The 22,727-nt window shown below is 42.5% G+C and overlaps 1 protein-coding gene across 1 annotated transcript in view; it reads left to right on the plus strand.

Annotated features, from left to right (window-relative positions):
* The window catches only part of Ttc29 (tetratricopeptide repeat domain 29), a 196,394-nt gene extending 181,184 nt beyond the window's left edge, over nt 1-15,210 (plus strand). Inside the window, exons 10-11 of the mRNA XM_038313010.1 lie at nt 14,264-14,330; nt 15,114-15,210. Coding sequence (XP_038168938.1) covers nt 14,264-14,330; nt 15,114-15,132 — 86 coding nt within the window. The 3' untranslated portion in view covers nt 15,133-15,210. The remainder of the gene's footprint in view (nt 1-14,263; nt 14,331-15,113) is intronic.
* Nucleotides 15,211-22,727: the final 7,517 nt, after the last annotated feature.

Below are 22,727 nucleotides of genomic sequence, written 5' to 3' on the forward strand. Positions count from 1 at the left end.
GATGTAACAAAATCTAAAAAGGTCAGCCAAAGAAAGCCAGCCACGCTTGTCGAAGGGTTACAATCTCCCAGCTCCTCGTGTCCCTTCCTTTTCCCTGCCCACACCCACAAATTTTGTGGTCCTGTAGTGAGGGTAGAGAGGTGCCTGGCTACCTCCTAATTCTGTAAGAAATCGAGCCATGAGAATGCAGGTATAAGTGTGGTTGTGAAACATTCCACTAAAACAGGAGGCAAAACTAAACGGGCAGTTTTCTTTTTGATTGTTTTAAGTTATTTGAAGAAGTTGGACATTGAAACATATCATTTCTTCTCTGAAAATCAGAACTATATATTTTCTTACTCTACCTGTAAGATGAGCCAATAAAGTATTCATTAAAAAAAAAAAAAAAAAAAAAAAAAAAAAAAAAAAAACAAGCTCTCCAAACCTCCTTCTGCCCAGTGTGATGGCTGTGCCGTAATCAGAAGGTCACAGCAGATGGGTGGCAAGTTGAAGTCAGCGTGAGTGCATAGTGAGTCTCTAACAAGAACAAGAAGGAAGAAACGCACAGATAAATCCACTTCTCACATTCTTATTAGACTGTATATGGAGCCTGTTCAAACTAGATTTCAAAAGCTTTGTTTTTAACATATAACTTGTTACTCCTATCTGAAAATTTAAGAATAGACATATTTATTCTGTCTTTCTACATTTAGTGACTTTTATATGCTCTGTTCAATATTTTAATGTATTTTAAAACAAATGATAAACTACTAACCATTTTTATTTTTAAATTAAATACATACTATTAACTTGAGGTCAGCCTGGTAGGTATAGCAAGTTTCAGACCAGCCAGGGCTGCTCAGACAGACACTATCTAAAAAAAGAAAAAAAAAGTTGAACCCATTATGCAAGGTACTGTAGGCAGAGAGATCCATATATAAGTTTCAGAAGAGAAACATCTACCATCTGAACGTTTTGTTTTATTTTGTTTTCTGACCTCTAGTGGGGCTGTAGAGATAGTTTAGTGATTAAGAGCTTGCACTGCTTTCCCAGGTTACGGCAGCTAAGACAAGTGGCTTACAGTCCAGTGCTGATGGTTCATGCAGGCAGGAACAGACATGCCCACATAGTCAGACTTCAAGATTATGTAAAAATCCTTTGTAAAATGGCCACTACTCATGTATCCATCGATAGAGTCATGAGCATACATAGGTTAAATGTTGGGTGTTCTAACCAGTAACGCTGACTTTTACATGATCGGTTTTGTCCACCGATCATGCCAGAGAATTTGAATCCCAGTGACAAGCCCAGCAGGCTCTTCCTGAGATGAGACTGTGCTGCATTTATACGAACTCTATAAAAGTCAATCTTCATTTTAGAAATCTGGGCCTCCTATTGAATTCAGTGATTTTAATAAGTTAAAATACATAACAAATTTCATTTCTTTCATGAAGTCCATGCCCTGATCTAAAGATGGCAGTTGAGTCTGTTTCCACTCACACCGGCCACACCCCGTATCCGTCTAATTGGAGCTGTGCCATAAACTGTCCCCTGGCACCGGTGCCCCGAATACGTTTTTCTCCCAATGGGCGCTCAGTAACCAGCTGATGAGTGGATGAGGAATGGATGGAGTTTACCATTGTGAGCATCCAGTGACCATCTGTGGACAATCTAGTCAGCCTAAACACGCCACATTTAGAGAACGTGGCTTCTACCTTCCGGAGTACTGGAATGTGAAAGTCCTTGTCTTATTTATTGTGATACAAGTGAATTCATTTTTAAAGGCTCAGGCAAAAAAATGGTTAGCTTTTGCTACTCAGACTCCAGGTCTAAAATGGCAGTAATGGAATTTTGGAAGTTTTTGTATATGATTTTTATTTCTCCTTAACCTCACCTTCTCTGAAAAAGAATGGAGGATCGCTCCGCCTCGTGGTGTCCTGGCTTTAAGAGTGTTGTTTCATCTATATTTAAAGACTAGCCCTACACTTGTTGTGTGTAATTACTGCTTTGTGTAACATAAGAAAACTCCGTGCTATGATGCCCAGGAAGTAAGAAGAATGCTGGGAGGCAAAGCAAGGTCTTCACAGCTGCGCGTTCACGGCGGTGCCTTGTGGAGGTGGGGCCTTCGGGGGGATGGGGGGGTTCGCAACAGAAGCACACCACTTCTGCCTTCAGAAATCATTTCCGTCGGCTTTGCTCTGAGCACGTCCAAGTCCTATTACATAAGGGCTCAGAGTGAACATCAGCGCTTTATGTCTGAGAGTCTTTGCTAAATCCTTTCCTGATCATTCTGATATGGAACAGATCTAGATCGATTTCTTCAACACTTGTTTATGATATTTATTTTGACATAGCTAGGATTCAAAGCCAAATTAACAGGTATAATTCATTTCTGAGTGTTCGTCTAGGGCTTAAAGCTAAAAATTTAGGTGAAGATGCTGTAATAAGTGAATCGATTTATTCAATCGCAGAGCATAAAAACATTAGCCCTGGGACAGCCTTTCTCTCTGCGTGCGTCAGCTGGCAAGGCACACTTGTGTGCACCAGCTGATTTGCATTTTTAGAGAAATTTCATGTCTGCAGTGGAGCTCCGATGAAAAACATGGATAAATTGCCACATTCCCTCCTTTTCTGACTTCATGACGCTGAATCCATCAGGACCTGAGTTCAAATAGATGAAATAAAGGCAAGTTCCATGCCACAACCCCAGGATTAAGGGTCTCCCAAACTCAAACTCAACTGGCCAGTATTGTAGATTGATGGTTTTGGAGGTGGTGCCTTGAGTACTTGGCTATTGTTGTTGTTGCCATGGTGATTTATTAGTCTCTGAAACACAAGAAATTAAACAATTAACAGAAGAACAATTAAGAACTGCATAAGCTGTTGGCAGCTTTTCCTGCCACAAAGTCCCATCAATCAACCTGGATAAACCCAGCTCACCTAAGTAGCTACTCCCTTCCCTCTGGAGACTGCACTGGTGTAAGAAGAATAATGGTTGCATGCACAGTTTTGACTTTCCCACAAGCCTTTTATCGCCTTTGATGTGAGACTTGAGCCAGGTAGTCTTATCATTGGTCTTCCAAGCTCCTTGTCTGTAAACAAGCAAACCCTGCACGGACCGGAAGGTTTTAAATGAAATGCTAACCACATTCCTAGAACAAGATACATCCTAGGCCGGGAAAAACCCATTTCATTTTCACTTAGGGTCTCAAGGCATCCTGGGACTCCTACAACTACTCTCTCTCCTTTTCCTGAGCATGTCATTCTACCCCAATATTAAGCAGTTGGACATAAATTAGAGCGAATGTATGTAAAATAATGATTCTCAAACATGTATAAGCCAATCACTCTCTTAGAATTCTGTACTGATTTGCTACATCTAAAAAACATTTGTGGATGACTTTCAATTTCTGTTCCTTTTGACACCACCTCCTTAGTGCCGAGATTGTGGGTGCACCCTCCGTGCCGTTACTATGAGGTGGAAATGAGGCTCAGAGCTTCGTGCATGCCTGGCAAGCACACTCTGTCAACTGAGCAACATCCCCAGGTCTGAATCTGTGCAGCTAAAAGGCTCCAGATAAAATAACAAGAGGTCACCTGTTTGGAGGCCACGCTTTAGAGGGCAGGTGATATGTATTTCCTGGACAATGGGTTTACTTTACAATTTAATTAATCATGGGCATTGCTTTAAATAGACTCATTCACTCTTATAAATAAAAATAAAGAGGAATCTATAAGATTCTGACTGTTTTTTGGTAGAGAAATTGTTTCATTTTTCAAAAGAAACAACATTTTCAAGAACCGCTTTGCTGCTGCTGAGATCCATATTTACTTGGCTTATGATACTTGTACTAGAAATTATATATGCAGTAGCTTTTCTTGGAAAATCTTGCTGCCTATTGGGATATTCAGCTTTTACAAAACTTCATTTTTTTGAAATCTCTGGGTTATTCATTTAAGATAGCATCTAGTCAATAGATGTGCTTATGCATAGATTGTGCTAACGGTTTCAGATGCATGCTGATTTCCAAACTTGCAGGCTGTGTAAATCTAATGTGTGTTAATCATTCAGAACTCAAATTAGTAGCTTTAAGGAAAACTTTCCTAAACAATCCTCTATTCTGAAACAGCCGACCTGTGAAAGAACACAGCTGTGCAGTCTCTGTGTCTTCCACCCTTGGTATTTCACAAAGAAACCAGACAAAAAAAAATATATAAATGGGCCTAGTAATATCTGATTTCATACTAGGTGTGTCAGACTTCACATAATTTGTCCAAGGAAAATTAATCTTTAGGAATAAAAATAAAACAGTTCTTGCTTGGCGTTCCTTCACTCATTCGTGAACTTTTAGGAAATAGAGGCAACACAGGAATTTTCAGACCAATGCTTTTCAGTTAGAGACAGGCTTCCTCATCTTCAGATCTAAGAAATGTTGATTCGCAAATATTGTATTTTTTTCTTTTTAACCAAAATAACTAAAATGTGTAAGCTGAAGCATAAAAACTAAAGTAGTAACAAGCACACATTTGCTCTTTGGTCGATCCAGTTTGTGCCGTCGAACTTGTGTTTCTTTTGCTCCTCCTTCGCACTACTTACTATTCTCTGCTCTTGACTTTTGCATGTGTGTATGAATCTCACACTGTGTGTGTGTGTGTGTGTGTGTACTTTTTGTGTGTGCACATGTATATATTCAGGTGTGTGCGCGTGCGCTCGTGCACGCTCACGTGCATGCCAGAGGTCAACGCTGGTTGTCTTCCCCTACCATCCTCCTCTGTCTCTTGAGACACGGACCCTCACGGAAGTTAGAGTTCTCACATTCGGTAAGGCTGGCTGATCAGGGGATGCCAGGCGTCCACCTGTCTGTGCCTCGCCGTCAGTGGATTATAGGGACACAGTGCTAAACACAGCTTTTTGCATAGGTCCTGGGCACCCGGTGTAGGCCCCTGGGGCTTGAATTGCACTTTACCAACTGAGCCATTTCCCCAACCCCTATTGTTATTATTTAATACTTTTGAACTCCTTTTATAATTTCTCCTATACTCGGAATTTCTGCTCCTCATCAGTTCTCCGCCAAGACCAAGATTCGCATCTGGCACCTTGCTCCTTCTCCCGTGCACCTTATTGTCTCCAGTCCAGCAGGTCTGCTGGGATGGATCGCTTCAGCTGTTGTCTGTCTGAAAATACTGTTTGCAAGATTATTGTTTTTACTAGGGATTAAATTCTTTTTTATTTTAAATATTTTATTGTTTTTACTGTGCTATACGTTTTTCTCTACTCCCCTGCCTTCCTCCCCTCTCCCTTTCTACGCTCTCTTCATGCCTCCGATTTACTCAGGAGATCTTGTCTCACTAGAGATAGAATTCTAAGATACATGAGGCTTTTCTTTTTCTTTTTACCTTTCCTTTCTCTTTTTTATTTTTGGTGACTATTTTTTTTGACATAGGGTTTCTGGCTGTCCTGGAACTCACTTACCAGACTAGACCAGACTGGCCTCACACTCGAAACTACAGAAATCTGCCTGCCTCTGCTTCCCAAGAGCTGAGATTAAAGAAAGGTATGGGCCACTACCGCCCAGCTGGTGACCTTCTTAGATCTGTGTATTTATAAAGTTCATCTATTTTGAAAATTTTTCAGTCACTATTTCTTAAAATATTTTTTAATTATCCCTCCATCTCCTTCCAAAATTCCACCAGTGTGTGTACAGTACTTACTGTCTTATGTTCTTTCTGTTGCCAGTGGTTAACCATCATTTAAAAATACTAAAAGAAAAAAAAAACTTCAGCATAAGGAATTCTCTGACTTTGCAGTCTTCTGAGTGACGGGGTGATGTCTGGTGCTACCCCACTCCATTCTGCGTGGGGCATACATGCCGTCCTTTGTTCAGCATACCCAGGCTCACATGATACCCACCCATTCCAGGCACTCTGATACGGGGGCCGTACCCTCTTTGTGTTAGGGAGCTACCGTGGATAGACAGCCAGCCCCGAACAGCTCGATTAGGCTGTTTGAACTTGTCCTATGGCTTAGAAAGTAAGTTATTATTTTAACTCTTAGCAGTTTCTACCACTCTGTCTTCACATTCTTTATTTTTTTTTTTATTTTTTTATTTTTTTTTTTTTTTTGGTTTTTCGAGACAGGGTTTCTCTGTGGCTTTGGAGCCTGTCCTGGAACTAGCTCTTGTAGACCAGGCTGGCCTCGAACTCACAGAGATCCGCCTGCCTCTGCCTCCCGAGTGCTGGGATTAAAGGCGTGCGCCACCGCCGCCCGGCTGTCTTCACATTCTTTATTTTCATTTTTGTGCATTCTGTATTTTTAAGCAATCTAAATGTTTAAAATATAATTATAGTAAACATTTTAACCCTAAAGACTGTGTCAATTTGAATAATTGATTTTTTTCTCTTCATTATCCTTTTTAATCTGTATATCTTGTAAATTGTTCCTGAATATCAGACACTACAAACTTGAACCTCTTTTGGTGCTATGTAGTTTTCTATTCCCATAATTATTTTTAAGCTTTGATCTGATACGCAGTAAAGTAACCCGGAAGCAGTTTGGTCTTAAAGAGCTTACTTTTATGATCTGTTTTAGAGGGTCTGAGTGTGGTCTGGTGTTGGGTTAACTCTTATCCACAACGAGGCAAGACCAACATCCTGTGCCACATGAAGTGACCCTGATAGGGCTGTCACTAGCAGATAGCAGTCGCAGCTTTCTGTGGACACCGTGCACTTTATTCTGTGTTTTCTTCCTCTGGCTCCAGACTAAAGACCCTGATATGTACTTGTGTAAATACTTGAGGTTTAATTTACCTGTCCAGATCTCCAGCCTTCTCATCTCGGGTTCTTTGCTCGCTGATAGCCTTCTCTCAGTCTGTTTGGCCTGCTCTGTTACGGACGCCCTCAGTCTCATCAGGCATGTAATGTAATATAGTAAAGAAAATATAATATAACATAATATAATTAACTTATTCTTGCAGTTTGAAACTTAGAAAGTCTGAGGCCAGAGTGCCGGCATGGTCAGTTTCTGCCGAGCATCCTTCACGGCTTTGCAAAGGGACTCTGTAACTTCACATCTGTCTCCTGTCTTTAGTTACAAGTGAACTCACCTAGCCTTGAGGTTCCACCCTCATGATCTAACTGCCCTCCAAAGGCCACACCACTGGGTCCTTCATCGTGAATAGGCTTCATCTTAGACATCCTGGGGACACAGACCTTCAGTCCACTGGAGCACTCGATATAAGCTCTGGTCGGCTGGGTATCCCTAGACTCTCCAGACCGTTTATGACTTCAACTCAGGGACTGTGATGGGCTCCTGGGTTTCCAGCCCCTCAGGTTGAAGCCTGAAAACGTAATCAAAGAAAGAATCCAAGACAGCTGAGGCTCGCGCTGCCGGTTCTCCACCCTTGGGTGACCTAGGATTTTGTTCTTGATGCCAATGTTCAAAAGTCATAGGTTCTACATCTTATTCAGATGTGGGGTTTGTTTTTGTTTCTTAGGGGAGGGAACTCTAGATAGAAGGAAATCTGATTTCTGTTATTCCAACTTCCCTACTCTTGCTCAGCTCTAACTGTTTTTATCAGGTAATCCTCTTTCTAAATCTTAGCCCTAGAAGTCATAATGGGACGGCAGCTTTCTTTGGTTTATACCTAAGGCCTTTGATATCCTTAGGTAGCCCTGTCTTTATCTCTTACTAACACTTCATTAAAGGGTCACCTGAGCCCAGCTGAGCACACCGTCTCTTTCTTTCTGACTGATTGCCACTCCTCTACTGTGAAAGTCAAGTCAGAAGCTAAACTCAAGCAAGAATAAGAAATATTTGTAATTTCCACATACTGAGAAGTTCTATTGAGAGGCGAACAGTGCTAAGGGGCCAAAATTAGCACCTGGCTGTGTTCCAGGATCACAGCCTGTGTCCTGTCCAGCCGTTTCACACACCATCAGTTAAGGGAGACCATGCCAGAGAGCACCTGTGAGTGTGCCAAGCCAGCACCATTTCCAAGATCGTAATTGAAGGCGTCGTTGTGCAAGGGCTGGTTTCTCGACCATCTTTGTTCCTAGGAGACAGCTTTTATAATGTTATCCTGATGAAACTGTATATATGTTATTTTAAGTAATAAAACCCTACTTCTCAATATCTATACATTTACTAGAAAGGATTTTCTGGTTACCAATTGTGAGTGGCAAATTTTCATTTTCTGCATGCATTTCTCAACAAAGCAAGTCTGTTCTCCAGGAAAACCACATTGTGAAGCCGTGCTGGGGTCAGAGCATCATAGGCACGCTGTTGCCATTGGTGCAATGTTTATTTTCTCTGTGTTAATCTTGTGTGATTTAAATGCATGCTCAGAAAGAAATGGACCCCTTTCCTGAGAAATCCATTTTCAAGACATTAGTATCAGTGAAAGGGAGGTGCCATTTCTCCTGAAATTAAGTATGTGACTTCAGATAAAATGTGTTGAAAGGCAAAAAGAAAATCTCATCCTCAACAATGACAGAATTCTAAGGCCCTCCAGAAAATAGGACCATTTTATTCATGGTATCTGTCCTTAATCAACTTCATAATGCATAATCGAAGTTTTATTTTTTTTAACAAATTTTTTGAAGCATTTTGATAAGGTCAACAGAAAGCATGGTCTTTTAACATTAGGTGATCAACGTTTTGACAATGGCAGGGCCAGCACAGCTAATGGAATAATAGCCTGCAGGGTCCAGCTAAATATGATAGACGAATGTAATCAACCTCTGCAGTGACTATTCAAAAGTAATCCCTTTAGCTTTGAACTGCAGCGCATATTTCAGCCAGGCAAAGCCCGCATGAAGAAATTCTCTGCAGAGCACACTGGTCCAATGCAGCCTTCACACCCTGCTCTCTGGGTTTGCCGCTTATAGTGCGTTTTAAATTTAAGGTAATGACCACTGTATATTCATGTGAGCACACAACAATACTTTTGATTTGTTGTGGAAAGGTTGAATCCATTACCAGGGGTCTAGTCTATAAACCCTGGCACAACCTTTACGTATGAGTTATGATTTACCCTTTTCTAAGATATGGCCACTAAAATGTTTTGCATGACAAATTTTTAAAAATTCATTCACTTATCTAGTCACCAAACTGCCAGAGAGTGTCTGTTTCATTTCAACTTATCTGCAAGACAGATCTTCGAGAGCACATTTATACCCCCACACTGCGCTCTATGAGGATAATAGAGCACTGCTTTCAAACAAAGGGATGAGAAAGTTGACGGCCATTCGACACTGGCCGGCTTGATCTGTCACGGGATAAACCAGACGACAGGATGAACCATGTCTTCCCGCTGCCCACTTGAAAGAATCTGCAGCTTAAGGATGTCTTCACTGTTAGCAAAAGAGAAATGCTCATTTCTGCAGACATGGAAGAGGACAGGAACAAATGTCACACCTGAGCTCTCTATTGCTTTCCACGAGCTCCTGTTGACTATGGGTCTTCCCGCTTTGAAGCCCTGCAGATGAAACATTTCGAATCCTACCCTAAGTCAGACCCATAGTCCAAAACCTAGACGAGGACCAAAAAATGAGTGCCCCAGCAAAGATGGAGTCACCAGTCCGGTGGTGCTCACCTGGCTTCAAGTGACTTCCACAGAGGATCAGAACACCTGAAGGGGAAGGGTTCCCAAATGTGAAGTAGCCATCACCAAGACTTCTTAGCACAGACAGCACGGAACATCTTTGCGTTCCACTAGAGCTGGGATAGAATATTAGCAACATATGTAGCTATTCTCCGAGAATCTTCATGGACAATATTCCAGAATAAACATCATTTTCCTTCAGCAGAGGGAAGTGACTAAAACCTAACTTGACAACTCCGACAAAGACTTCTGTAGTCTACCTCACGTTTCATTCATCCCACTAAAAGGAATGATGAATCTAAGACACTAGAGCAAAACCCATGGGCAGGAGATGTAGCTCAGTCGGCAGAGTGCTCGCCTAGAATACACAAGGTCCTGGGTTCAATACCCAGCACTGCATAAACCCATCCATTGTGGTGGTACATGTCTGCAATCCCAGCACTTGGGAGGTCAAAGCAGGAAATCAGAAATGTAAGGCTATCTTTGACTACAAAGCACATTTGAGAATAGCCCTAGATTAGGACCGAAATCGAGTGCTTTGACAGTGATGGGGCCAAGAGTCCCCATTTCTGTGGCGCTCACCTTGCTTGAAATCCTGTCTAAGGATACTAGGGTATTCCCATATATTCAGTGGAAACATTGAACTGAAAAGTCATAAGGGGCTCTTATCTAAAACAAGGCAGCCAGGCATAGTGGCGCACACCTTTAATCCCAGCCCTAGGGAGCCAGAGGCAGACAGATCTCTGAGTTAAAGGCCAGCCTAGAATACATAAGAGAGTTCAAGGGGTGCAGTCAGGGGTACACAGGTACACAGTGAGACACTGTCTCAAAGAGAACAGCTGAGCATTATTATGAGAAAGGCGATGCTCCTACCATAGAAAGCCTAGACGCACAGTGGCTTCAGAATGTGGGCACGCGTTTCTCCCTCACAGTGAGCACACTTTACAAGCATTCCTTACACATGACGGAGCAGCACGGGCACCTGGAGGTGGTGATTTTCTGTCTTATTGCTCTCTGTGCTCCACCCCCTTCTGGGGCAAGGTTTCTCAACTTTATTAAAGGGATCATCTCTAAGGATAGGGCTTGCCTGTCATGTGTGTCGCTGGACACAGAGGAAAACACATCAGATCCTCTTTTTGCTAAATTCCAATAGCACTTCCTTCTATCAGTTACAACAAGAAAAACATCTCCAGAAATTTCCGAATGTCCTAGAGGTGAACAAAGCCACCCCTCCTACAGCTGAGAACTATTGCATCTTGCCAGTCCTCCGAAGACAGAATCTGAATGACAGAGTGACTACTTCACATTCCAGACTGAGGAACAGGTGGGCTGAGTGCCATGGGGTGTGTCTTCAATCCCAGGGCTTGGGAGGCAGAGACCAGAGGTTCGCAGTGAGTTCAAGGCCAGTCTCAGGACAGCTAAGGCTTTTAAGTTCATTTAAACAAACAAACAATGAATGAATGAATGAATGAATGAGACCGAGGAGAGGGAGAAAGGCAAAGAGAAGCCATGCCCAATGACTAACACAGGTCTCGTGTGCAGTGCATATAACTGTGCATATCTGTTCCTGGGAACCTAGAGACATAAACTCTGTTAAAAAGCAAATGCACCAGCCTGGTCTACAAGAGCTAGTTCCAGGACAGGCTCTAAAAAAAAAAGCAAATGCACAGAAAGATTTACTAGGAAGCAAAGCATTGGGATCTGAGAGTAAAGTCTGAGCATTTTCCCCCACGACTTAGCTGTGCTGTTTGCAAAGGTTATGGAGTCTTTAGGAGGAGGAGCCTTGCTGGGGCAAGTGAGTCACTAAGGGTAAGCCTTAAGGTTTGTTTTTTTTTTTTTTTGCCCAGCCTCACTTCCTGTCTACTCTGCTTCCTGACTACAATCACCTCCCCTTCCTGCCTTTACCCATGACAAACTGCAGCCTTTCTTAAATTGTCAGCCAAAGGAAACCCAAAAGCTGCAGCTAAACAGGCATTGGATCATGTAGCGAATAACCTACTAAATGAAAAGCAGAAGCAATTGCGGAAGTGGTGTTTTGTGTGCACAAGAAATGCAAAGCTGTAGGGAAGGAGTGCAAGCGGCTCCTCTGCGGTAGCAAGAGGGAAAGAAGCGAGCGCAGCACACGTGCCGGCGTCACCCTCGCAACACAATCTGTAGAATGTCCTTCCTAGCGTTATTCATTTCCAACATGAAACTGGAAAATAAGTCACTGGATGAGAATGAATATTCAAGTGGAAGACTGAGAAAATACAGCAGCTAAAAAGCCATCTAGTAGAGACAAAGACTGAACAAACTAAGATTGTTTAAAGGAAAGCATGAATAGTGCTTCTACTGGCTGTGCCCATAAACTTAACGTGAGCTTTCTCTGCCTGGCTGCATGCTTTCTCCAGCTGAATGGAGCTATAGATTAACGGAATGGAACAGACGGGAACTTGATTTGACTAGTGATGAAAATCTGTCAGGTATATGACACGACACACCAGGGAAGAGCTAAAGAGGTCAAGGGGGTGGCCTTAAAGTTTAAAGTATAGGAAGGAAGGAAAGAAGATGGTAAATGCCAAGGAACAAGAACAAGGCGGCGGGGCTACGGGCAGAACAGGCGGATTACTGGAGTTAGGGTATCAGAGAAAGAAAGAAAAAGATGGCAGCCAAGTGGATGCTGTAGGAAATGGAGACTGGGAAGGGACTGCATTGACTGCTAATAGTCAGTTGTACATATGACCACGGAAATTGATGGCTGAGTAAGGAGTGTATGGCAAGAGCGAAGGGATCAGGAGCTCAAAGTGGGACAGTTCACACTGAGAATAAACATCCTACTTAGAGTTGGAGAGCACTGAGCATGAATGGTTGTTTGGATAATCTGACAAGGGTGTTAAGAAGGGGAAGAGAAAGGACAGATGATCTACAAGGACGACAGTATCCATCTCCAGAGCCAGTAGCAAGAAAAGGGGACAAAAAGGGCTTCTGGACTGTCCAAACAGAAACACGAAAGGAATTTCAGGAAGTGGGGTGACAGAGAAGGTGGTGCTAATAGAAAACCAAGTTTTGTATTTCCCATATTCAAATACAGAACACAGGGAATGAGGCCACCTGGAAACTGTCGCTGGCAAGGACGAACTCCAGTCAAAAGCAAAAGAGAGAACGTGAAGGTTACATAGCAGACTGATATAAGCAGCAGACATACAGACAGACTTGTCACATTGGACTTCACTATTTGGGTAGTTTATACTATATCTAAATTAACTCTGTTTCTGAGCCACCATTTTAACAGTCCATCTTGCCAGCAGCAGTGCCTGCCCAGTGTCATTTTAATCATATCGCAGAATTCTGTAAGTTAGAATTTCAGGCAGGGTTTGGATAGCTAGCAGCTGGGTGACTTGAGTCATACTTAGATGACAAACGAGGTGGTTGGAAAGGTCAAAGGCAGGCTTGCTCACACACTGGAGCACTGAGGCCGGCGGGGAGGTGGCAGGCCTCTTCTGGGCTAGCCTTGGAAGTCATGCACATGGTGACTTCTGGGCTAGCCTTGGAAGTCATGCACATGGTGACTTCTGGGCTAGCCTTGGAAGTCATGCACATGGTGACTTCTGGGCTAGCCTTGGAAGTCATGCACATGGTGACTTCTGGGCTAGCCTTGGAAGTCATGCACATGGTGACTTCTGGGCTAGCCTTGGAAGTCATGCACATGGTGACTTCTGGGCTAGCCTTGGAAGTCATGCACATGGTGACTTCTGGGCTAGCCTTGGAAGTCATGCACATGGTGACTTCTGAGCTTCTGAGCTAGACTTGAAGTCATGTATATGGCCACCTCTAATGTGACTGTTGATTTTTAAACCCTGAAGGATAGTTCAAGAGAAGAAGTCTCTTGGTGTGAGACTGAAAAGGTCATGCTATAGGAATGTGGACTGGGAGGTATGGTTGAGGCCATCTTTGAACCACCCAAAGCTGCCCTAGGGATACATGCACCTTTAGTATTTAAGTGCTAAAGACTGCAGTCCCTGAGAAGACATTTGCAATGACTGACCAGTCTGACTCCTTCTTGTCTTAAAATTAGAAGCTATCTTGTTACAAGTTCAAAATAACTTTCTTCCCGTTTTCTGTAAAACCTGGGATTGGCCAAGTCTTGACCCATTTTCTGGAACCTAACATGCTCCACACCCTATAGACTGATTTACACCCTGGTAAGATGTTCTGCCAAATAATTTTGAGATGTGCTGCCAAGTTCCTACATAAACAAAATCCCTTAGAAGCTCCCTAGCCTTGCCCGGCGGTGATGGAACATGCCTTTAATCCTAGGCAGAGGCAGGAAGATCTCTGTGAGTTCGAGCCCAGCCTGGGCTACAAGAGCTAGTTCCAAGACAGATTCCAAAGCTACAGAGAAACCCTATCTAGAAAAGCTAGATAGATAGATAGATAGATAGATAGATAGATAGATAGATGAAGAAGCTCGCTAGCCTTGCAGTTTTGTAGTTATAAAAAACTCATTTCTCCATAAAGCGGGGCTATTCTCTCAAACTCCACTTTAGGGGGATAACCGTGTCTGACAGAAAATAAAACTTGCTTAATTCAACAAAAATATTTGGGTGGGTGGTTTTTACTCTCATTCAATGGGATTAACACCAGCTCACAATAAATATAAACTATTCAAGAAAAGCTTTGAATTTTTTTTCTTTTTCCTTTAGGAGAGACTAGAAGAGCCACAGAAGATAGCATATATCAATACCCAGATAATCAGGAAGAAACAAGAAGGTACCAAACAAATAAAAGCTTTCTACTAAGTACCAATTTTGTTGGGATACTAAATATAACCTCTTTTTATTTTTTTTTATTTAGTTTTGTTTTTTTGTTTTTTTGTGTTTTTTTGTGTTTTTTTGTTTTTTTTTTTTTTTTTTTTTTTTTTTTTTTTTTTTTTTTTTTTTTTTTTTTGGTTTTTGGAGACAGGGTTTCTCTGTAGCTTTGGAGCCTGTCCTGGAACTAGCTCTTGTAGACCAGGCTGGTCTCGAACTCACAGAGATCCACCTGCCTCTGCCTCCCGAGTGCTGGGATTAAAGGCGTGAGCCACCGCTGCCCGGCCCTCTTTTTATTTTTTGTTTTACTTTATGAGTGTAAGTTTCATCTGCATGTATGTATGTGTACCATGTGTATGCCTAATGCCCTAGGAGGCCAGAAAAAGGCATCAGATCCCTTGAAACTGGAATATCACACAGTTGTGAGCCACCATGTGAATTCTGGGAACCAAACCTGGGTATTGAGCTGCGTTCTCAGGTGCTGAGCCGCCTGCGCAGTCCCTGAGCACAGTCGTAGTCCTCACACCAGACACCCGCCTCGCCCAGTCGCCCGGTCACAGTGAGCCAACACTGATGTGCTGTCCCTAAACACTCCAGACTCACTTTGAAACGGTGTATACTTTAAGTAATTTTCATCTTCAAGGTATGTTTTTAAGCACGGGAAGCAAAAATGTCTTTGAAAGTAAGTTGTCTTTAACTCTGTAGCACAATACAAAAGTTAATCTTATCGTTTATTTTATTTCAGATCTCCAGATAACCAATAAAATGAAGCTTAAGTGACTCAACATCAAGGCAAGAAGAAATTGAGGTGGGCTGCATCTGAGAGGAGCATGCGAGGAGGGATACAGAGTTATAAAGGAGATCACAGTTGCTTTTATTGAACTTTGTGCCCCGGTGACTATGCAAGTTTAGCTCACCGGGTTAGGAAGGTCAACAGTTACTCATAAAATAAACTAAAATGTATCCTCTTACCTGCTACTTCCCAAGAAGTCATGGCATCCAAGAGCCAAATTTCAATTATTCCTGACTGTGTAAAGATTTCCAAGTTAAAGAAACCATTCATGCTGAATAAATATATGATAATATTTGCTGAAATTCCAGGGACATGCCCCAGTGCACAAAGGGTCCTAAGCAGTCCAAGGTGTGCTTGAACAGTGTGGCTAAGCGCTGCTCAGTTTGCTTGGTGTGTGGAAACTTGGATTGATGGCAGGTTTGGCTGAGAGGTCACAACCTAGTGTACACATGTACATTTGAGACAGCAAGAGAAACCCTTTGATCTCAGGAACCTTTGCTGGCATGCTTGTGACTGAGAGGAGGTAGCTGAAACAGTTACCTTGGAAACATATGGACCCCTCGGGTGAACCCATCATGGTAGTACACTACCAAGAATAAAGACTGTATTCCCTGTCAGTGCGGTCAGGGTCTACCCTAGTTCTGCTTCCTGTCCTGTTTTGCAATTGCAGAGCAGAGACTAACCCTGGAAGTGGTCAGAGGTGTTCAGGTGTGCCTACTATCAACCCAAGAAGTGGATCAGTTCAGTAACCATGTGACAAAGATGATCCACTGCCCACACCAGAAAGCCTGGGGAATGCGCAGGAAAGGAAATGGCTCTTGTGGCTTGTCAGCCAATTTCCACAGCACCCAGTCTTTTGGTTCTTACCCTAAAATTAGAATTAAAATGTGAGTGTGAGCCCTCCTCCAGGCCTGCCCTCCTCAGGGCAAATGGCACTCTCCGGACACCACTGTGGAACCTGAAGGAGGGAAGAAGTGTCGAGTGTGCAGCTAGCAGTCACTGACCATAGAGCTGCCTGAGAAATCAGGTCTTCTTTCTCCAAAAATGTCCTACTTGTCCCTTCTGAAAGAAATTGCTATCCAGGAATTGACAGACAGACAGACAAGGTGAACCGGGGCCAGGGTGGGGGCAATTCATGTTAAAATCTTTAACACATAATAAGGAAGGCATTTTGAAATGATGGTGAGCCACGTGTGATAGCTTGCACCCTTAATGCCAACACTCAGGAAGTAGAAGCAGGAGAATGTCTGTGAGTTCAAGGCCAGCAAGATCTACATAGAAAGTTCCCGCTAGTGCTACATAGTAAGACCCTGTCAAAATAAATAACTAAATAAATAATAAAAACCCAGACACAGGGTTAACAACTACCACAAATGCAACTCCATTAGAGAAGTTGATTAAGTAGAACAGCTGGCGTGGGGACACACACCTGTCACCCTGGCACTCGGAACACAGGCAAGAAGCTGGCTCTAAGCCCAAGGTCAATCTGTTCTACACAGGAAGTTCCAGGCCAGCCCAGACTACCTGGTGTGAGACCCTCTTTCAAAAGATATAAATAACGTAAATAATTGTAACAAAATGAAATTAAAAGACCAGCAACCGAGTGGGAGATGAGGTTACAACAGCAAGAAGATAGGTTTTTATAAAACACAAACAGTACTTTGTTTTTATAATTTTATAATAATATGTAATTTAATAAAAGGAAAGATGAAATGAAAAACAAGAAATACAACCTAATAGAAAGAGACAACCCCTAAGAGATGATTCATAGAAGAAAGAAATAGAAATGCTAAAACCATACAGGATGGAAAGATGACTCAGCAGTTGAGATCACATCTTCCTTACCCATTCTCCAGTCGAGGGCATTTATGTTGTTTCCAGGTTCTGGCTATGACAAACAAAGCTGCTATGAACATAGTTGAGCACATGTCCTTGTGGTACAATTGAGCATCCTTTGGGTATATACCCAAAGTGGTATTACTGGGTCTTGAGGAAGGTTGTTTCCTAATTTTCTGAGAAATTGCCACACTGACATCCAAAGGGGTTGTACCAGCTTGCACTCCCACCAGCAATGCAGAAGTGTTCCCTTTACCCCACAACCTCTCCAGCATAAGTTGTCACCAGTGTTTTTGATCTTGGCCATTTTTACAGGTGTAAGATGGAATCTCAGAGTTGTTTTGATTTGCATTTCTCTGATGGCTAAGGATATTAAACATTTCCTTAAGTGTCTTTTAGACATTTTAGATTCCTCTGCTGAGAGTTCTCTGTTTAGGTCTGTACTCCAATTTTTTATTAGATTATATGTTCTTTTAATGACCATTTTCTTGAGTTCTTTGTATATCTGTCTGATGTGGGGTTAGTGAAGATCTTTTCCCATTCTGTAGGCTGTCGTTTTGGCCAGACATGATTTTTATAGCATCAAGCATCAATCCTTTAGAAAATATTTGTTCAAAAAGTTAAGCAGCTCTTTCAAATGTTGACCAACTTCTTTATACAATGTTTTTAACTGCACTCAATAATATCACTTCAACCCTCATCAGAAAGTATTTTGAAGCTTGCAAGCTCAAGATGAAAGAAACATGTTTCTAAAATTCTGATTTTTTTTCATTTGAAAACTCAAATTATTACTAGCAAAAAAAGGTATCAACTGATTTTCTTGAAGTGACACGCTCACTTTGTTCATTTTGAAGAAAGTGTCTGCCACACACATCCTACTAGTCACTCTTTGAGGTAAAATGGGGGGGCAGTGAAGCCTACAGCTTAGCCTCACAGTGCAGAGGGGCTCTGTGCAGACTCCCCACTTGTCACACAGCATGCACTGTGAAGTGGATTCAAGAGCTGAGACTCAGTAAAGAGCCATGCGTTCTTCAGCTTTCCTTGTAACTGGTTTCTTTATCTTAAGCTCAGGGAGAGGAAGATGTTTTGCCTACAGCCTGGAAGGCAGCTGTGCTCACACTGCCCTCCCAGCACTTGGATGTAACTGCCCGGATTAGTGCATTCGGCCCACAGATTTCCCACCACTGTTACAAGTACAACACGGTAATTAAATTAGCGATATTCTCATACAGCTATAAAAATAAGCTTGATCCCACCTATTGCCCGAAAGTCCCTTTCAGATGCCTAGAGGTCTGTAGGACACATCTTGAAAACCTCTGGAATACATAATTATTATTAATATGTTTATTATGAGTTGTGGGTTTTTGCTATAGTTTCCTATTTCTTTCCTTTTTCATGAAATACTGGTATGTTTTACTATTTCCAAAACTTGTAATGCAAAGGCCATGGAATTGGTTTTAGTCCAAGTTTGTATGTTATAGACATGCCTAAAGAAATGGGAAATGACACACAAGTTCTCGTTACAATATTTTAATTAGATTCAGCGTTTAGAAGCAGCCCCAGTGTCCACTGAGGGAAGATAGGCTGACTCAGCAGTAGTAGTTTTACACACAACAGTATACAAAAGTGGGGGGACAGGACAAAGGGAAAGAGAATCAAGAAGAGAGTGATGAAGACGATTTCCAAAATTACTTGGAGACTTCTCCAGGATACACGGTTCACGTGAGGCGTGTGCACACAGTCTGTGTTGTTCATTCTCCAAGCTACACAGCTCACGGAATGAGTGTGCACACAGTCTGTGCTGTTCATTCTCTGGGATACATGGTTCCCGTGAGGAGTGTGCACACAGTCTGCTGTTCATTCTCTGGGATACGCGGTTCATGTGAGGAATGTGCACACAGTCTGCTGTTCATTCTCTGGGATACATGGTTCCCATGAGGAGTGTGCACACAGTCTGCTGTTCATTCTCTGGGATACGCGGTTCATGTGAGGAATGTGCACACAGTCTGCTGTTCATTCTCTGGGATACATGGTTCCCATGAGGAGTGTGCACACAGTCTGCTGTTCATTCTCTGGGATACTCAGTTCATGTGAGGAGTGTGCACACAGTCTGCTGTTCACTCTCCGGGATACACGGTTCCATGAGGAGTGTGCATACGGTCTGTGCTGTTCAATGCTTTGTACCTCTTTAAAGCTCATAAGCTTGATCATCACTATGATAGTTGTGGGGCCTTTACCAAGTGACAATGACAGAAGGACCATGTTCTCCTGGGTAGGATTAATGTCTTACGTAAGAGGCCTCAGACATAACCCTATTTTCTCTCTGCTTCTCATCACTCAAGAACAGAACCGTAAGACCCCCATCTTTGGGGCTGGAGAGATGGCTCAGCAGTTAAGAGCATTGCCTGCTCTTCCAAAAGTCCTGAGTTCAATTCCCAGCAACCACATGGTGGCTCACAACAATCTGTAATGAGGTCTGGTGCCCTCTTCTGGCCTGTAGGCGTCTACATACACAGAATATTGTATACATAATTAATAAATAAATAAATAAATAAATATTTTTTTAAAAGACCCCCATCTTTGAAGCCAAGGAACTAAGCTTTGCTAGTCGGAACCTGAGTTTAGGACTCCAGCCCCAGAGCTATGAGAAATCCATTGCTTTCAATAGTGCAGTCTCAGTTACTTTAACTAGCTGGCTTGGAGGTCGGAGAGTGCACTGCTCTTCCAGAGGACTTGAGTTGGTTTCCAGCACCCAGATCAGATGGCTCCCAACCTGTAGCTCCAACTCATGGAGATCCCTGGGCTCTCTTTTCTGGCCTCTGCAGACACCTGCACACATGCACATAAACACAGATCGGAAGCAGCACACAGGAACTGAGACTGCATGCTCTCTTCTGCTATGTGATAGAAGACAGAAAGAACATATGACCCTACCGCTTGCATTTGTACAGGAAACAAAGAAGGCACAGCCAACAAATTCAAGCGATGATGAAATGAAGATTGGGATAAAAAAGATACAGATGTAAATGTAGGCTGCTATATTTTGCAGTTATTTTAGTCAGTGCTTTATATTTTTGTAACACATGGAAGCATCCAATGAACTTCACACAATCACTTTTATAAGCTGTACAATTTTAAGTGTTTTCACAAGCTCACCATGCCGCTTCCTGCAGTCAGTGGAGAAGAATCTGTCTGACAGCTCAGTGGAAGCATCAGAGCAGCTTGAAGAAGGCTGATACCCACATGCGGGACTCCACAGCAAATATCTCAGCCTGTATTCTACTGAAGCAGGCCATCAACAGAGTCCTCAGTGCTGGGGCCCTATGTTGGATGTTGGACAGTGGCAGAGTAGGTGTTGAGATTGTATGGAGCGCTAGGTGCACACACACACCCCAGCAGGCAAACTGCTCAAATCCTTTCCAAACTACCACATGATCTTTTGAAAATGATTTTATGTTACATTGTATTTATTGGGGACAGAGGATGAGTGCCACAGCATTTGTGTGGAGGTCAGAGGACAACTTTTAGGAGCCTGTTCTCTCTCTCCACTTTGCGGATCCCAGCAACTGAATTCAGGTTAGACTTGATGGCACCTACCTTTCCCCCTGCGTCATCTCGTTAGCCTCCAAATGCATTTTTTTTACTGTAATCAGTTTTGCCTTATTTCCCTAGAAACAAGTTTGCTCTTAAAATCTAGATGATGAAGGGAAAGTTTCACTGTCTCTAAATCCAGTCCCCAGAATGGTTTCTATAACAATTTCCTCTTTACAGTTTAAACTCATTTGGATTCTCTTCCAATGCATGTCTATACATAAAGATGAAAGTGTAAAGCTGCTTTATTAGAAATATTGATTTTAAATTTAAAACTGCTGAGAATAAATTGCTTGTTTAAGAAGAGCCAGAGGGGAAACAGTGAACAAGGGCGTTCTATGTAAATACGCACCGTTAGGGCGTGACGTTCCGCCTGTCAGCTCTGTGAGGAGATACTGTGCCTGAATTCACGTCTCAGTACCTCAGCTGCAAAGTAAAAAGAGATCCATGGCAGCGTGTTGCACAAACGACGCCTGCCAGCCTCTTGCATCCGTGCGCATGCGTCATCCCTCACACTCATTCACTGCCCCCTCTCTTCCACCCACTAAGTCTGCTGGCAAAGAAATATTTTGTCAGACCAAAGCAAAAAACTCTTTCAAAGAACCTAATAACTATAGATTCTGAAGAAAGCAAATGGAAGCTTTAAGTCAGGTCCAAACAACCATGAGTTGCTCAACCCCCAAAAGGACACTAAACCATTGCAGCATGAAATCTCCAGGAAGTACCCAAAGGGCTCTCTGCTGGGGGTGGCCTGGTCTTCCTGCTACATCATTCAATAGAGAGATAACATCTTACTCTAGAAGACGTCCTAGACTTCCTAGGACTGTAGGGATGGGCTGGGACCCTAGAAATGCAGAGGAAAGGGCTTTCAATGACGGGCTAACCCCCACCCTAGTGCATATGCCAATCTGGAAGTCTCCTGGAACTGTTAAGAAAATACAAGACGACCATGACCAAAATAGAACCCATTGTCTAAAGCAAGTTTTTCCACAACAAACACAAGAAGCAGGCTGGAGGTTTAGCTCAGTGGTAGAGTGCTTGACTTGAGTGTGTGAAATGATGGAGCTCATTCTCAGCAGCAAAAGGAAAGTAACCATGTTTTGAAGTCAACTGTGTCGCCTCTCCATTCTCTTTGACGAGCAGTATTAGGAGCCTACACTTGGAAGCAAGGAACGGGGGCGCTGCTTGTCCCTATGACAGGGGCACCAGTGGCAGGGCTTCTGCCATTTTCCCATCATGCCTTTGCATTTCACATTTTTTTGCCTGCTCTTCCCTATCGTCTCACCTGACTGATGCTAAGTGTTGGATGAGTGTGTAACGGTTATCAAGACTTCTCTAACAGAACCAAGTGCTGATATCCCAAAGCAAGGTGAAATGGGGTGCAGATGGATTCTTATTTATTGGCTTCTGTCTGAGACTGAACATACAGCGGATGAACTACTAATGGGAATGTTAACTAAAAAGAAAAAAAATTGAAAAACTCTCTTCTGGGTCCTTTGGGAACTAATTAAACATTAGCTTTGAAAGAGCATTAGGGACTCCTTCAATCCAACCAAGGATCCCTTTCCTCCCTAACCCAATCCCCTATCTTTACTCCTCTTTTGGTCTACTCTATAATGGAAAACTTTTAGGAGTCATTCAAACCAATGACACCTATCAAGCAGCCCAGGAAATCTTAAATAAACAGAGCATACCTTCAAACAAAGCCCCACACAAAATATAAGCACCACATAAAGTTAAGAAATACACACAGAACATTCTAGAAGGAAATTAATACAGATTTTAAATGACTTTGGTTGGTTGGTTGGTTGTAGAGTTTTGAGGGTTTGGGAACTTAAATTTACTTGCTTGTTGTTTGTTTGTGGCTCTAGTCAGTGTGAAAATCACTATGTGGAACCAGGCTGCCCTTGAATTCACAGAGAGCCACCTACACCTACCTGTTCTTCTCAGGTGGTGGGATTAAAGGAATGTGCCACCATGCCCAGCCCCAGCACAAGATTACTTTTATGATCTAGCCAAAAACTCAATATCGGGGGTAAAACAAACAAACAAACAAACCTGACCCTAGCATCTAGGATAAATATTTTGGAGACTTTGGAGAAGAAAAATTTACAAATTTATCATTATTTTTGTGTTATT

The sequence above is a fragment of the Arvicola amphibius genome, chromosome 15 (genome assembly GCF_903992535.2).
Source record: "Arvicola amphibius chromosome 15, mArvAmp1.2, whole genome shotgun sequence".
Classification (NCBI taxonomy): Eukaryota; Metazoa; Chordata; class Mammalia; order Rodentia; family Cricetidae; genus Arvicola; species Arvicola amphibius.